Here is a 17558-nt window from a genome sequence, read left to right on the forward strand (position 1 = left end):
ATTTCCTCTAAGATCAGGAACAAGACAAGGATGTCCACTCTCACCACTATTATTCAAGGTAGTTTTGGAACTCCTAGCCGTGGCAATCAGAGGAGAAAAAGAAATAAAAGGAATACAAATTGGAAAAGAAGAAGTAAAACTGTCACTGTTTGCAGATGACATGATACTATACATAGAGAATCCTAAAGATGCCACCAGAAAACTACTAGAGTTAATCAATGAACTTGGTAAAGTTGTAGGATACAAAATTAATGCACAGAAATCTCTTGCATTCCTATATACTAATGATGAAAAATCTGAAAGAGAAATTAAGGAAACACACCCATTTACCACTGCAACAAAAAGAATAAAATACCTACGAATAAACCTACCTAGGGAGTCAAAAAACCTGTATGCAGAAAACTATAAGACACTGATGAAAGAAATTAAAGATGATATCAACAGATGGAGAGATATACCATGTTCTTGTTCTTGGATTGGAAGAATCAACATTGTGAAAACAATTATACTACTCAAAGCAATCTACAGATTCAATGCAATCCCTATCAAATTACCAATGGCATTTTTTTTTTTTTTTTTTTTGTGGTACACGGGCCTTTCACTGTTGTGGCCTCTCCTGTTGTGGAGCACAGGCTCCGGACGCGCAGGCTCAGTGGCCATGGTTCACGGGCCCAGACGCTCCATGGCATGTGGGATCTTCCCAGACTAGGGCACGAACCTGTGTCCCCTGCATTGGCAGGCGGACTCTCAACCACTGCGCCACCAGGGAAGCCCACCAATGGCATTTTTTCAGAACTAGAACCAAAAAAACCCCCAAAACTTAAAATATGTATGGAGATACAAAAGACCCCGAAGAGCCAAAGCAGTCTTGAGGAAAAAAAGCAGAGCTGGAGGAATCAGATCCCCTGACTTCAGACTATACTACAAAGCTACAGTAATGAAGACAATACGGTACTGGCACAAAAAACAGAAATATAGATCAATGGAACAAGATAGAAAGCCCAGAGATAAACCCACACACCTATGGTCAGCTAATCTATGACAAAGCGGGCAAGGATACATAATGGAGAAAAGACAGTCTCTTCAATAAGTGGTGCTGGGAAAACAGGACAGCTACATGTAAAAGAATGAAATTAGAACACTCCCTAACACCATACACAAAAATAAACCTAAAATGGATTAGAGACCTAAATGTAAGACCAGACAGTATAAAACTCTCAGAGGAAAACATAGGCAGAACACTCTTTGACATAAATTACAGTAAGATCTTTTTTGATCTACCTCCTAGAGTAATGGAAATAAAAACAAAAATAAACAAATGGGACCTAATGAAACTTCAAAGCTTTTGCACAGCAAAGGAAACCATAAACAAGACAAAAAGACAACCCTCAGAATGGGAGAAAATATTTGCAAACAAATCAATGGACAAAGGATTAATCTCCAAAATATATAAACAGCTCATGCAGCTCAATATTAAAAAAACAAACAACCCAATCCAAAAATGGGCAGAAGACCTAAATAGACATTTCTGCAAAGAAGACATATAGATGGCCAAGAAGCACATGAAAAGCTGCTCAGTATCACTAATTATTAGAGAAATGCAAATCAAAACTACAATGAGGTATCACCTCACACCAGTCCGAATGGGCATCATCAGAAAATCTACAAACAACAAATACTGGAGAGGGTGTGGAGAAATGGGAACCCTCTTACACTGTTGGTGGGAATGTAAATTGATACAGCCACTATGGAGAACAGTATGGAGGTTCCTTAAAAAACTAAAAATAGAATTACCATATGATCCAGCAAGCCCACTATTGGGCGTATACCCAGAGAAAACCATAATTCAAAAAGACACATGCACCGCAATGTTCATTGCAGCACTATTTACAACAGCTAGGTCATGGAAGCAACCTAAGTGCCCATCAACAGACGAATGGATAAAGAAGTTGTGGTACTTATATACAATGGAATATTACTCAGCCATAAAAGGGAACGAAATTGGGTTATTTGTTGAGACGTGGATGGATCTAGAGACTGTCATACAGAGTGAAGTCAGAAAGAGAAAAACCAATATCGTATGTTAACACATGTATTTGGAACCTAGAAAAATGGTACAGATGAACCGGTTTGCAGGACAGAAATCGAGACACAGATGTAGAGAACAAACATATGGACACCAAGGAGGGAAAGCTGTGTGGGGGTGGGTGTGGTGGTGTGATGAACTGGGCGACTGGGATTGACATGTATACACTGATGTGTATAAAATTGATGACTAATAAGAACCTGCTGTATAAAAATTAAATAAAATTCTAAAAAAAAAGAAACTAAATGTGAACATAAATATAATCTACTAATTTACTGATTATTAATTCATTCACTCATTCAGTTGACATCTAGTGAGCATCCTTCATACTCTGTGCCTGGTACTATACTTGGCGTGGGGATGCAAAGATGATCAAGACCATCTCTAACCTCAACGTGCTCACAAATTGGTGAAAGAAAAACACATGTAAACAAGGAACTGGTATACAGTGACAGAAGAGAAATTTTCACAAGAGACACGGGACGCATAAAGGTACGTGAAGCATAATGTAATTTTGTATCTCTGCTATTAAGTCTTGACCCAGATCAGCTAAAAACTATATTTATGTGGTTTGGGGAAATATTTGTGTATTTACACACAAAGTCTTCAAAAAGTAAAGGCTAATGTTCAGAATAGAATGGAAAATTGGCCATGAACTCCAATTCTGTTTTGTGTGCCTACTCCCAAGACTAATGAGGTTATTACTTTATTTAAGAGCATTCTTCCTTGATTAGTGCCATCTATTGTAATGGGTAAATAAAATGTATTTGAATTGTCATAAGCCTTGATTGCTATGGACCAAAGCCAGTGTTACTAGACAGAAAGTGACACATATAAAAATAAATACTGCAGAGTCCTAGTTTGATTTGGAAATAAAAGGTTATCCCGTTGTCCATCAAAAATAGTGGAAAGAAGTAAAATTGAAGTCTTCCAATGAGTACTTTGATAATTGACTAAAATAATAAGCATAACAAATATGGGGTTGATTTTGGTATCCATCATTTTCACTGAGGCCAGGGGTGAGGTGAAAGGGCCCCAAACATTAGACACCAGTATGTCAATTCCTAGGGTTAGGAGCTAAAGCCACATGGGCCACATGGGAGTAGGTTTTGCTAGGTGTAAAATGTTTATTCCAAGGCATCTTCCTTTTCTCACTCACTCTGGGGGTGATAAACGTGTATTTGTGAGACAGACCATGGTTAGGAGCAGATCTGTGTTAAATCAAAAAACTGACTCCTATGTCATTCTGTTGTAAAATAGAAATAATTTACAAAGACTTTAAATATACTCCAATGTCTCTAACAAATCTCAGGTCAGGCAGAAAAAAATGCATTAGGTTGATTTATAAAGTATTTAGGTAGGGCTTCCCTGGTGGTGCAGTGGTTGGGGGTCCGTCTGCCGATGCAGGGGACAGGGGTTCATGCCCCGGTCCGGGAGGATCCCGCATGCTGCGGAGCGGCTGGGCCCGTGAGCCATGGCCGCTGAGCCTGCGAGTCCAGAGCCTGTTCTCCGCAACGGGAGAGGCCACAACAGTGAGAGGCCCGCGTACCGCAAAAAAAAAAAAAAAAAAAAAAAAAGAAAGTATTTAGGTAACTTTAATAACATGTACCTGGAATGATAAAATTTATCAATTTAATTCCTACTATCATAAAAATTCTGAATACTTGTTTTTAACTTGGTTGCCCATAGCTTGTAAATGACTTACATCACGTTTTGGCCCGTATATTCAACACACCTAATCCATAATTAGTTAGACATTAAATTTTTTTTACTAAGGTCACTCTGAGTTTAAGAATAGTAACAAACTTTTAATGTATCCTTACAAATGACAAAGTAACCAATTAAATGGATGTTATAATTAAATAATCACAAAACTAAACTGTACATTATCCCATAACTCAAAATTACTAATTCAAAACTATCCTCTCTGATTGAGGGGAATCTCTCACTGAAGATTGAAAAGAAGTTTTCTCTTAGGACAGTCACAAAGCACTTTTCGATGGAAGCTTTCCCTCTGTCTGTCTGTCAGTGTGCTTTCTTTTTAGGGGGAGGGAAGAAACAAAGACTGGAAGAAAAGACTATAAAGGAAAGATGCTTTTAATGGCTCTAAAATAAACTCTAAATAAACAGACTCTAAAGTACCAATAGTTAGTTTTCATTCATTCTCTCATACCACTGAAGCCAACAAGTATGAACACTGACAAGCAATGAGAACTTTTATTCAGGTTGGCTTAAACATTAAACCAAATTAGATATCAAGGTAGACTCTGAGATTACAATGGTTTGACTGTATATGACTCAAGTGGTAAAGAAAGTATAAAGTGGGTTATTGTATTTACTGGGCACTACTTGCATCCTGCTAAACTAAGACTAAGGATAGTTTAAGAACTCTACACCAAAAAGAACCTGCATTCTCCGGTGGCTATAACCGCTCATATGGAAGTGTAAGGCTCCTTCTTAACTCTTCTTTTGATTATATCTTTCAATTGAAAAGAAAAGAGTTAAAATGAGCATAGGTGTAACTAACTTACATATTAATAGCTTCTCAAAGTGTAGTTTTATTTTGTGAAACAAATGAAAATAAATTCCCACAGAATTCCTACCCTCCTAACCTACCCGCCACCCCCACCCCCCGGTCCCTGGGAATAGTTACTATAGACCCTTCCTATCACTAAAAACTCTATTACAATGACACTTTTCATTTGCACCAGACAGAAATGAGCTAACAAGCACGATGCAAGAGCTTATATGCTCAAACATTTAAACATTTCTATTACTTTGCAGAATTACTGTTACTGAGATTCCCAATCCTTCCAAATACCGACTCCTAGGTTACATGCCCTACATAAGGAGTACATGTCCCTTGTAAATAACCCTCTTGAGTTAGCTGACCTTACTTTTACTTGAATTCTACCTAGGGTTCTGGAAAAATAAATTTAATGTAAAAGAAGTTACACTTAATACATCTTAAATATAGTGTCTCATATTTTAAATTTGTATTTGTGTATTTACTGTTGTTCCCCTCACCTCCATAACTTCTGTTTCTTAGGGGAGGACGTCTAGTTGGTGGAATTTTCATAACCACACCAAGCTCCATGCTCTCTGAAACCATATAAAAACTGTTCTGCATCAGGTAATATCAAATAAGAATCCTCAAATGACACATTCCCTCTACTTATTATCACCCTGATGTAAGATGTCTTCAGTAATTTTTGTCTTGGATTTAAATAAGCAGTTCTCTGTAAGCCTTCTACATTATCTCTTTGGAAAACAGTACAGCATTCCTTTCTTCCTCTTAGTTGCCCATTACTGAACATGGGCAAAGGCTTCCAATAAGACATTATTCTAAACCTGAAACAAAGAAGATATCTAAATAACTGCAAAATGATAGAATAATTACATTCCCTAGTATTTCCCCCAAACCATCATTTTCTAAGTCTGCTTCTATGAAAAAGAAGCTCGTCGCAACGATACGGGGTGAGGAGAAGCAACACAGAGAAAAAGAGGTTAAAACATTCATATGCAAAACTGCTGTGTGCAACCGTAACAAAGCGTGTGCATTCAAGAGAACATTCGAGAAGTAGTCGGGGCGGTATTAACAATCCTAAGTATTCCAAACAACTAGCCTGGTCATTAGTTTAATTTTCATATCCATCAAAGTAGGAGGCTGCCCCCCAATTCCCATCCCCTATCGCTTTCCTCTATTCGTTTCAGCATTTTAATAGACACACACTTGCCTCCCACCAGCGCGTACGGTGTCCGGTTTAAATAGGCTTATCTCTATCCTTAGCCTGTCCTGGAATTATGTCTAAAACTCAGTCCTGGTAGCTTTTAGAATTAGAAATCCAATCGGAAAGTGCTGTTAGTTTGGCGACTCCAAAACCTCTTTTCAAAATTTAGTTTGATCTTCCAACTATCTTTCCAACACATCAAAGATAAACAGTCCACCTTAGTATATAGTTCCTTTGAGTCTGCATTGTAAACACTGATACGGACGTGCTGCCGAACCTGAAAAACTTTCTAAGCTCTCTGCTGAGCCGAAGTGAAAAAGGCAGGGTCTATCAAAATCAGCAGCCTAATTAACCCAAAACCTGCATCTCCAAAAGGGTCCCTTTCCCTTTCCACTCGGTTTGCGGTGAGTTAAAGAAGTCCTCTCCAACTTTTTCATCCTGATGAAGCTATCGAGTTCAGGAAGCCCCTCACTTTCAAGGCATCCAAGCCCAACTCGGAGAAACAAACGGGAAGCCAGGGGGCCAGTGAGAAGAGGTCCCCAGCCCCTCGCTCCTGCCCTTTCCAAGATCCCCGCGCTTCGACCAGACCCTCCAGCCTGCGCGTTCTCCTAGAAGATGTCTCATTACATAATCCCCTTTCCTTAGAGTCACCCACAGAGTCACGGGGGCTCAGGCGATCCCCCGTCTCCCACTCCGCCCTTAGGAAGCTCGGCTGAGTGCAGCCGGGGAGCGGCGGCCGGCTGTCCCGACTCACCCGGCGCCGCGACCCGGACCCAGGCCCCCTCTTCTCACCCAAGCGGGGCGGGGCCGCGCCTCCACCGCACGCCCCCCGGGTCCCCGCTCAGACACGGGTCCCCAGCCCCCGCGGGGTCCCCCGTCACAGTCGCTGTTCCAGCCCCTCTCGGGGTCCTCCAACACACCTGCTGTCCCAAGCCCTCTCGGGGTCCCCTTGCCGCTGAGAGCCGCTGTCCTTGCCCATTTCAGGGTACCCTCCCTTGAGAACCACTGTCCTGGCTCCTCTGGGGGTGCCCCTTCAGATCCACTTTTCCAGCCCTTCTGGGGGTCCCCTCCCTTCACACCCGCTCTGTCCCAAGTCCTCTCGGGGTCTCCCTCTCAGACCCGCGGGGCCGGCCCCTCTGGGGATCTCCTCTCCACAGTCCAGACTGTCAAACCCACTCCCGGAACTCCCCTCACTCGGGTCCTCGCCGACCCCACTCCGCCCTGGGTCCCCTCGCCCCGACTCATTCTGTCACCTCTCCGCGCCCCGGTGCTCTCACCTCAGACCTGCTGTCACCACCCCGGGCCCGGCGTCGCCGCCGCCGCTTCCTCTCCCACACTTGTTACCGAGTCGCTCTTCTGCCGCTTGTTCCCCGGTGGATCCCCGGGTCCAGTCGTTGAGTGTCGGGTCCGGCCGCGCGGAACCTCCGCCCGCGGTCTCCGCGTCGGGTCCCACTCTCTCACGCAGGTCCCCACAGCCGCCGCCGCCACCACCGGGAGCCACACGGACCCTCCCGCGGCCGCCGCTGCTGCTGTCCGAGGTGCGGCTCCTGCCAGGAGTGGCCAATCGCACCCGATTGCGCCGAGCGCGCTCCGCCCCGCCGTCCCAGCCCGCCCGCCCCCTGCCCCCGACCACGCCCCCAGACAGGCTCCGATAGGCTCTCTACTGACCTTCCCTGATCGTGGGGCGCAGACCTGGGGCCGGATATAGGTACTTGATTGGAGGTGCCTGGGACACCGAGCTGTCGATGGCGCCCGAGGATTGGCGAAGTTGAAGGTGGGCGGTGCGGGACGGGGCGGGGTTTCCTCAGATGCGGAAGAGCTTGCAACTTCAGTTACCCACTGGCCCGCCTCGGGTGCGGTCTGCCTTGTTTGTGCTGAGTTGGGGTCAAAGTTCATGGCACTCCCCACTGAGCCTTTACTTTTCTTGGGAGACTCCCAGAGGCCGAGGCCCTCTGGGACTCCCTGGGACCACCATGTTAGAGCCTTTGAGGCTCCCATTCCCCCGTTAGACCTGGCACAGCTTTCTAAGTAATTCTACCACAAATTAATAATGGCATTTATTTACTCAGGACTTGTAAATTGCCTGGATTTAAAGTCTTTTGTATCTTTGGCAAGGGAGTTGCCCTTACTTGCACTGCGTTGTAGAGACGTTAGTTTGATGCTGTTGGAGGAAAAAAATCTATGTACTAGATGCATACTCAGCACACAGGCACTCAACACTGACGGGGCACATTTTGATAGGTACAAGGACAAAACTTAAGAAATACTCACTTTGTGGGTTATGATAATCATTTTGACAAGTAGGAACAGGAACTGTGTGGTAGGGGAACCCTTGTTAGCTTTAGCAAGGCTTCAGTAAGCCTGTTCAACATATTCTTTTTCAGGGCCACAGGAAATGATTTTAATGATTTTGTGGGAACTAGTGGCCAAAGTATAATGAACTTTGACCCAAGTGCAACACGTGATACCCAGAGACCCATCTTGATCCAAGCTGCAAGATGGAGCTTGCCAGGGGTGAAAGTGCATGGTGTTAACTCGGAGCCATTCTTTATATATTTTTTGTGAAACTGGATATGTTGATTAAATCAATACTGGAAACTGAAAACTGCTACCTTCACCCCTAAATCCTAAAGTTTATGAACTTTGTGAAGACATTGTTTCACTTCAGGAACACAGTTTGTTCCTAAGCATTGTCAGATGTATGCAGGACTTAGCTCTTAGAAAACTTTCCATCATTAACTCTTTTTTAACTCCTGCTAACAAAATTTGTGTTCTAAACACTATTCATGTTTTTCCTAGTGTTTTAAAATCATACCCATTCCAATTAAGATGCTCTCCTTTAAGATTTGAGTGTTAGGGTATGTAGAGAGGGCCTGTAGAAGAGTGCTGGCAGTACTTCCTCTAAAATGAATTTGGATGTAGATGTCTCCTGAGCGATGTGACTGAGTGCCATTTTGGGAAGGGATGTAGAGTGATTTTAAGGTGGTAAAAAGGGTACTTGGTTTTAAGGGAACTTGATTTTTACAGACTGTCCAAAATCATATTAGACAACTATAAAAGTTGGGTAAGACTAAAGTCATGAGAGAATTTTTTTGACTAGGCCCTCATCCTTTACTGAGTGTTGATGCTACCAGTTGCAATATGGACAGAAGAAATGGGGTAGATTTTCAAAACGCAAGTATTCAGTTCTGTCTAGTCATATAAAAAAATGCATGATCATTAACAGATGTTATTTGCAGCCAAGAAGACAAGATGTGGGACTTCCCTGGTGGCGCAGTGGATAAGACTCCATGCTCACAAGGAGGGGGCCCAGGTTCGATCCCTGGTCAGGGAACTAGATCCCACGTGCATGCTGCAACTAAGAGTTCACATGCCACAACTAAGGAGCCCATGTGCCGCAACTAAGACCCTGTGCAACCAAATAAATAAATGAATATTTTTTAAAAAGAAGACAAAATGTTAGCAAGATAAAAATGCCAGTGTCTTGAAAGGAAACCAATTAGCAATGATATCAACTCTTTTTTAAAAAAATCAATATATCATTGTATTGATGAACTCTCATTTTTAAAATGTTGGTGCTTGGTTTGGTCTATGATTATTGCTATTGATGGAAACGCAAGTTGGTCAAGATAGTCAATTACAAATAATTTAGACGTGACCTAACAGCATAAAGAAAATAACTTCATCCTTTGGACAAGAGACAGCTTTGAAATTCTAGTTTAAATGTTGACGGTGGACCCACAGGGAGCCATGAGAATGCCTCTTATTTAGCATTGCAGCATTCCATTCTGAAAATTCTTGAGTTTTGTTGGGAGGAAGAATCCCTCACAAGTACAGGCAAGATTTTAATTACAACAAGGTAGAAAATAAGAAATGTTAAAATAAACGGGATGAGAATATATTTTTTCACTTTGAGGAGACTCTGTGGGGGCCAATTCAGAGATAAATTTGGTCACAAAGGATCTGAGAATGAGAATACTGGGTTCCAGTCTGGCTTTTACATCTGTGTTCAAGTTTACTGCTTGTACGTTACTTTTTTTTTTCTATGGAGACTTGGGTGCAACGTAAAGAGTAGGGTTACTTTGGACAAACCATTAACCATCCCTTTTCTTGCTACACACACCAAGACAAAGGACATCCTCAATTTGTTCATTAAGCAAAGCTTATAACACCGTGTCCCCTTCTACTCAGAGATAATCACACAAATTAATTCATGCAGATATTCAACTCTCTTGTTTTCCAAGTTACCAGCTAGCACCTTCCTTTCCTGAGCCTAATTAACTTTCTGCAGGCAAATGTTCCACTTGCTCAGTTGAGAGTTGGTTAGCAAGTTATTGGATTGGGGAAAACCACCTTTTAAAAAATTTATATTCTGAGAAATATGAGGCAGCTGTACTGTAGAGGACCTGTGTCTGAGAGTCTAAACAAGGCAGCCTGGACGCTTTTTTTTTTTTTTAAAGGCAATTGACAGCTCTTTTCTTATCTGTAAAGTCGGGATAATACCGTATTGAACAAACCTACACAAAAAGAAAGGACTCCCACCGACTGGGAAAATACAGTTTTACTGACCCCAGGATGGAATATTAGCATCCTCGTTTTTATTTTAGTTCTTAACAAAGCTCTAATCAGTCAGGGGAGGAGCCACGCTCCTTTTCTTCGGGATGATTACACGAACTCTACATGTCTAGGTTTCCCGAACTATAAATGGGATGGTTCATGTCGTTCACCTGTTTAAATTAAAGAGACCACCTCCACCTGCCAAGAGCCCTTCAAATCTTCTGCCTCCCAAGTCCCTTAAAAAAAAAAAAAAACCTCTTTAGTTTTGGCTCCAGGCGACGCCTAGCGGCTGTTTTCGGAAGTGGCCTCTGAGCTTCGGGGTCCTTGCCGCGGTTGGGCCTACCCAAGGATTTGCCTAACTCCAGAGAGCCTGTCGCCGCCTTTCTCCACTACCCGTTGAGGATTTTAAAGACGGCGATGAAGGAGATGGGGTTAAGGCGAAGGGGGCGTCAGGGGGCCTCTCTACTCCCTCTAGGATAGCAGAGTCAGGCGGTCCTCGGGCAGCTCCCGACCCGGAAGTCGCCGCCGGCGCGAGGTCCCCGTTGCCGAGAGCGAGCGCGCGGGGCGGAGCTTGGCGAAGACAGGGAAGGGGTAGCCGCGGCTCCGGCTCTTCGAGTTGGCGGCTCCCTCGGGTGCTGCTACGCGGACGTGGAGTCCGCAGGGCGCGCGGCCGCGGATCCCGGGTGGCACGCTCAGCTGCGGGCAGAGGCGACATGAGTGCTGCGGGGCTGTTAGCTCCAGCTCCGGCCCCGGCTGGAGCGCCACCGGCTCCGGAGTACTACCCCGAGGAGGACGAAGAGCTGGAGAGCGCCGAGGATGACGAGCGCAGCTGCCGGGGCCGCGAGTCGGACGAAGGTACGTTTTCCCGCGGGCCGGACAACCCCGGGCGGGGATGGGACAGCAGTGGGAGGGGGTGGGGCTGCCTGGGAGAGGGGCGGGGCGACCTCTGGGGTTTGGGGGCGGCTGGAGGGGCCGCCGGGAGGAGCGCGGCTCCCGGAAGTTATCCCGACAGGTGCTGTGGAAGGCGAAGCCCTGAGGACGTTTTATCCCTACAGTTATGCGGAGAAGGGCCTTAAGAAGCTGTTGTCAGAGCTGTAGTTCCCTTTAAGATTCTGCCCCTCTTCCCCCAGCTGTCTCTGAACCTCAGGTCTTCACTGGTTGGAATGAGAAAGCCATTCATTGGGTCCACGGAGTACTCTTCTCTATTGAGTTCCTGAGAGGCTCAGAGCAAAGCCCGGTTTAGCTTTCTAGTTACCAAGGTGCCTCTCTCCCCGTACCCCGGGGAAATGCTTAAGTCAGCCCTACTTTGGGCAGTGCGGGACAGGTTGGTTAAAAGTACGAGGGCTGGAAGCAGGCAAATCGAATTAGGTGTAAATTTGGCTCACTGAACCCATCTTAATATTAGACAATTTATAATACTTAGTTTTCCGAGCCCCAGTTTCGCCAACTGCAGTGAGGCTGTCAGTAGTACCTACTTACTAGCGTAGGTGCGATAATAAAATGAGATAGAGGTGTAAAGCACGTGGCTTGGTCCTTGGTCTAATATTCAGTTTTCACCATTGGGGAAACAGGCACGGGGTTGGGGGGCGGGAGATAGGGATTTGCTTAATGGTCCTCAGGTGTTGTGTTTTCAGTTCCACACTCTTTACATTATGATTACTGCCTCTGAGAGCCTGGCTTTTCAAACTGGGCTTTATAAGCTTGGTAAGTTTGAGGAACACTGGAATGGAGGAAGGAGCTGGCTGCAGGAGGAGAAAGATGAGGAAACACGAAAGGGCAAGAGAGAAGAAAAGAGGAGATAAAAAGAGACGAACATATGGGTGAACAAAATAGGGCCGTGGAATAAAAGCTAGACCAGCTGTTTGGAATCAGGAGTATGTTTTATTCATCTCAGTTCCCCAAGTGCCAAGTACTGTGGCTGGCTGGCACGTGACTGCTCTGGGTAGGCTTCTTCACTGAAGGAGGGGGAAAGGTAGGTGGAGGATTGAGTCTGCAACAACCTTTAAAAAGTCAGCTGTGGGCTTCCCTGGTGGCGCAGTGGTTGGGAGTCCGCCTGCCTATGCAGGGGACACGGGTTCGTGCCCCGGTCCGGGAAGATCCCACATGCCGTGGAGCGGCTGGGCCCGTGAGCCATGGCCGCTGAGCCTGCAAGTCCGGAGCCTGTGCTCCACAACGGGAGAGGCCACAACAGTGAGAGGCCCGCGTACCGCAAAAAAAAAAAAAAAAAAAAAGTCATATGTATGTGAAGATACGAAATTGAAGAAATGAATTACAATCTGGTTAAACTACATTTGAAGACAAGGCTTAACCAGAGAATTTGAATGTGAATCACTTGTACTGTTTTTTAATGCCCACAAGGGGGAGTAGTGAAGCAAAAATTGATTTTTGTTCCCCCACCTCAAGTAGGGCTGTGGAAGTTAGGTAGACACTCCAAACGTTTGCTTATTCTAAAAACAATGTTTACGTAGAGAATGGACTTGAGGACACGGGGAGGGGGAAGGGTAAGCTGGGACGAAGTGAGAGAGTGGCATGGATATATATACACTACCAAATGTAAAATAGATAGCTAGTGGGAAGCAGCCGCATAGCACAGGGAGATCAGCTCGGTGCTTTGTGACCACCTAGAGGGGTGGGATAGGGAGGGTGGGAGGGAGACACAAGAGGGAGGGGATATGGGGATATATGTATATATATAGCTGATTCACTTTGTTATACAGCAGAAAGTAACACAACATTTTAAAGCAATTATACTCCAATAAAGATGTTAAAAAAATTAAAACCAATGTTTAAAGTGTTCTGAAACAGTTTCTGTTTGATCTTCTTGTCTTGTTCCCTCTCCCTTTGAAAATATTTCGGTTATTAGAGTTCCTTTAATTGTTTTGGATTCTCCTTTGTATATATGATGTAAAATCCTTTAGGGGTTCAAACTGGCATTTACCAGAAGAGAATGTACATATTAGGTTGTTTAGGAGTAGTGAGCAGGGCTTGCTGCCTGTAGTTTTCCAGTCTTAACACCCACATATCCTTTAACTGAACTGCCAGTGTTGTTTCTTCTGAAGTCGCAGCCTTGACTGTGACCACCTGTGTCTGATGCACTCTGTTCTCTGGCTGCACTTCAGATAAAGGCAGGCTCTTTGGATAAATCTGGCTGTGTACAAGTTGGAAATGGCGTTTTCTTTTCTGAAGTAATTAGATGTAATATTTTTCATTGATGGCTTCACGCAGGCCTGCATTGAGTATAAATTCATTTTATAGAAGTTTGTGAAGTGTCACTGTGTCAGGTGATACCAACTCTACGAATTACGATTTTAACAAATCTTCCCTAATTTTTTACACAGACACTGAGGATGCTAGCGAAACCGACCTGGCAAAGCATGATGAAGAAGACTATGTAGAAATGAAGGAACAGTGAGTATGGTTTTTACATTTCTTCTTTGGAATACAGAATTGACAAGGGCATCTTTAATAGTGATTTCGTATGTATGGTTTTCACGTAGTGCTTCCAAAGACCATGCATATGTGTGCAATTTCCCCCCTTTAAATTTGTCACATTTAATCAGTCTTCCTGTGATAAGAATCTTTTGAGGGAAGGCTAGAAAGAATCTGGAGGGAAATGTTCCTGGGAAATAAGGCCATGTAACAGGAGAGAACCCTTGCCTTTTTTTTTTTTTTTTAATGTGAAGACCACTGCCCAGAGGGGGGAAATGGTGTTTCACAGCTCCTTGGTTCTTAGATGGGCGTGACCCCACCTGAGCACTGACTACTAGCTGGACGGCGATGCCTGGAGAGCTCAGGGAGACCAGGATTGGAGAGCAGGGCTCCAGACTCCTCCAGTGCCCTTTCCCCTTACCCGCATCCGCACCCAGGCCTCCAGCAGAGCCACGCCTCAGAGAAACTAAAACCACTCCCTCTAATCGGAAACTTATGGGCAAAACAGTATAACAGATCTGATAAGTATGTGTGGAGTGTATTTTGAGGATCTTGATTCTGTTTTTTAAATTCTTTACCATCAAACTGGATGATCCACATTCCTTTCCTTATAGAATGTTTTCTGTGTACACGAATGTTTTGTGACCATCATCTGGATTCTGTCATCCTTTTCACGCTTTGGAATCCAAAGGGGAAGCTCAGCTAGATCTGACCAGTGCCAAATAAAGGATTGCTTTAATAACTGATGTGATTTTTCTCACAGCTTCAGCCCTGAAACTGTGCTGGCTTTTTATTTTACTTGTACTCTCTCCAGGCTTCTTACTGACTTACCTGGACCCATTTGAGATGTATTTTTACATACCTATTCTTTTTCCAAATCTGAATTTTGTTGTTGTTGTTTACTTCTTGAATCTGTTAATACTCTCTTTCAAAGACCTACTAAGAATTCAAAGACGTAGTCTGGCACACTCACTGTGGTGGAAAATAAACACCATTTCCCCCCTCTGGCCAGTGGTCTTCACATTAAAAAAAAAAAAAATTAAATATTGGGTTCCAAATATTGACTTCCTGTGTGCAGCTTACTCATCCTTTCCCTCTCCTATACTTGGTGTGTTTAAGTGAACGTACCCCTTAATATTTGATGGTGTAGAAAATAATTTTGATTAAAATTGAATGCTCTTTGTGATTCAAGATGAGCATTGAAAGCATCAGCATTCTCCCTAAAAGAATCAGGCCTTGAGACTTCCCTGGTGGTCCAGTGGTTAAGACTCCACTCTTCCAATGCGGGGGACCGCGGGTTCCATCCCTTGTCAGGGAAATAAGATCCCACATGCTGGGCAGCGCAGCCAAAACAAAAAACAAAAAAGGCCTTCCGTGTAATTCTGAGATTCTGCCTACTCTTCCTCAGCCTGTAGACAGACAGGTTGTGTTTGCAGCCCTTACTGGAGTGATCGAGAGGCTGCTGTGCCTGTTACCTGTTGGACTGGTTGCAAGTCCTGTTTCTGTCACTGTGAAATTGGGGTTTTTGGGGTTTTTTTTTTTTGCGGTACGCGGGCCTCTCACTGTTGTGGCCTCTCCCGTTGAGGAGCACAGGCTCCGGACGCGCAGGCTCAGCGGCCATGGCTTACGGGCCCAGCCGCTCCGCGGCATGTGGGATCTTCTCAGACCAGGGCACGAACCCATGTTCCCTGCATTGGCAGGCGGACTCTCAACCACTGCGCCACCAGGGAAGCCCGGGGGGTGTTTTTCTGGTAGAAGCAAAAATATTGCTGAAACGTGACTGACGTGTGAAATCCACCATTCAAACAGACTTACCAGGGTATATAATTGCCTATAATCCATTCACCGTGAGGGGGGTGAAAACATGCCAGGTTCTTTTGCTTTGTGTGTACTGTGTGTTCTTATCCCACTGGGGCTGCAAATAAATCCTGCATTTTAACTTTTGTTACTGAATTGCTGTCATTTCTCTGATCATAAAAGAGAAGTGTTTTTAAAAATGATGTGAAGGTTTATTAACGCAGTGCTTACACAGCAGTGCTGTCTATATAGAAAAATGTGCTGGAGGCATAGTCTTATTCCTTTGGAACTTATGATCTGATTGTAGAGTTGATATGAGACCTGCATTTAACGCTTTTTACGTTTTCGTGTGTATGTCACGCTTCTGAATCCCCAAGAAAATGGCTTCACACTTCCAGTCTTTCTGTGTGTGTTCTTGCCTAACTGTGTTTATCATTTATTTATTTAAACTTGCATGTCTTCGTATTTGTAGATTTTAGACTGATTCTCTAAAGGTGAGAGAACACCGGAGAATCTGCGAAGCTGGGATACCATTCAAACCACAGAATCCTTGTCCCTTTCTGATCCCTTTAGCTGTGGGCACATTTTAAACCACCAGCAGACTTTAGTTTTCTCTCTCCCTAAGGGACATTAATGACATTTCCATAAAAGCCCAGGTAATTTCTGCATGTAGATTATTATTGAATTGGGTATTGGATACTTTTGTCTCTGAGTGTGGCTTTCCTTTTTTTTTTTTTTTTTACAGGATGTATCAGGATAAATTGGCTTCTCTCAAGAGACAGTTGCAACAACTGCAAGAAGGTTGGTGTGTGATTTAATCCTTCTTTTCTAAACATACTTCCTAATATCACACACCTTTGAAATCTGTGTATTTCACTTCTCAGTGAAGTGGGAGTGATTTAAAATTTGGTCTGGCTGATTCTAGCAGTCAGCAAAGTGGCAGTTTTCAGACTTTTGAAATCTCAGTTAAGGCCTTCTGCAGAGCAAGAACTGGAAACCGCCATGCCTAAAGCTGGCTGTTTTTAGGACAGATGCTGTTACTAAGGATAAATATAATTGTACTGTTCTTTCTAAACGGAATGCTAACGAGCTGTGGGTCGTTCTCACCGTGTTTTCTCTTTTTACTTTGTATACTACAAGTGGGTCGTGTCTTGTCCAAGGCTGTTTGCTGTCAGAGGCAGTTCAGCACTGGGTGAAGAGCACAGGCTCTCCATTCCTGTCGCGGGCTTGAATCCCACCTGCACTGCTTTCTAGAAATTTGACCTTGGGCATTTCACTGTCTCTTGCTTAATTTGTCTTCTAATCTGTGAAATGAAGAAAGTAGAGGCAGGTGAGATTGTGTGTGAGGGGCGACCAGCACCGCTGGGCACCCGGTGACAGCCCAGCATCGGTGGCTGCTGTCAGTAACTCTTCAGCTTGCTTCTGTGGGGTCCCCGGCACTGAAACTGCTTCTCCATGAGGTACTTCCATTGCTTGGAGCAGCCCATCTTATATTGATTTCTCCTTCATAGTGAAACATGTTCCTGTGACTTGCAATCACACACCTTTGTTTTAGTTTTTCTTCCGATGGTAATGGAAGTATTGCCAGAGAAAGAAATACGTCCCACTCTAGCAGGTCTGTAAAGTGTGCCTGGCAGGGTTGAGTGGGGGATTTTGAAAAAGATACCATTAATATAGCCCACTGGGGACTTCCTTGGTGGCGCAGTGGTTAAGAATCCGCCTGCCAATGCAGGGGACACGGGTTCGAGCCCTGGTCCGGAAAGATCCCACATGCTGCGGAGCAGCTAAGCCGGTGCGCCACAACTACTGAGCCTGCACTCTAGATTCTACGAGCCACAACTACTGAGCCCATGCTCCACAACAAGAGAAGCCACCGCAATGTGAAACCTGTGCACCGCAACAAAGAGTAGTCCCTGCTCACCGCAACTAGAGAAAGCCCGCGCACGGCAATGAAGACC

General features: G+C 44.4%; 2 protein-coding genes across 9 annotated transcripts in view; one reads left to right on the forward strand and one right to left on the reverse strand.

Moving 5' to 3' along the window:
* TAOK3 (TAO kinase 3) overlaps positions 1 to 7373 on the reverse strand; it is a 187969-nt gene extending 180596 nt beyond the window's left edge. For 2 of the 4 annotated variants that reach the window (XM_049698196.1, XM_033408668.2), the window contains exons 1-2: positions 7095 to 7373; positions 5114 to 5188 (exon numbers count right to left, since the gene is read on the reverse strand). The gene's annotated coding sequence lies outside the window, so the exon portion shown is untranslated. The remainder of the gene's footprint in view (positions 1 to 5113; positions 5189 to 7094) is intronic. The other 2 variants (XM_004281483.4, XM_033408667.2) reach the window with 1 other exon arrangement.
* A 3550-nt stretch (positions 7374 to 10923) lies between these two features.
* The window catches only part of SUDS3 (SDS3 homolog, SIN3A corepressor complex component), a 301525-nt gene continuing 294890 nt past the window's right edge, over positions 10924 to 17558 (forward strand). For 4 of the 5 annotated variants that reach the window (XR_007471771.1, XR_004477865.2, XM_033408777.2 and 1 more), the window contains exons 1-3: positions 10924 to 11229; positions 13713 to 13782; positions 16346 to 16401. Coding sequence is in view for 3 of the 5 variants with exons in the window: in XM_033408777.2 (XP_033264668.1) it covers positions 11088 to 11229; positions 13713 to 13782; positions 16346 to 16401 (268 nt within the window). In the remaining 2 variants the exon portion in view is untranslated. The remainder of the gene's footprint in view (positions 11230 to 13712; positions 13783 to 16345; positions 16402 to 17558) is intronic. The other variant, XM_004281485.3, reaches the window with a different exon arrangement.

Source organism: Orcinus orca, chromosome 15, assembly GCF_937001465.1.
Source record: "Orcinus orca chromosome 15, mOrcOrc1.1, whole genome shotgun sequence".
Taxonomy (NCBI): domain Eukaryota; kingdom Metazoa; phylum Chordata; class Mammalia; order Artiodactyla; family Delphinidae; genus Orcinus; species Orcinus orca.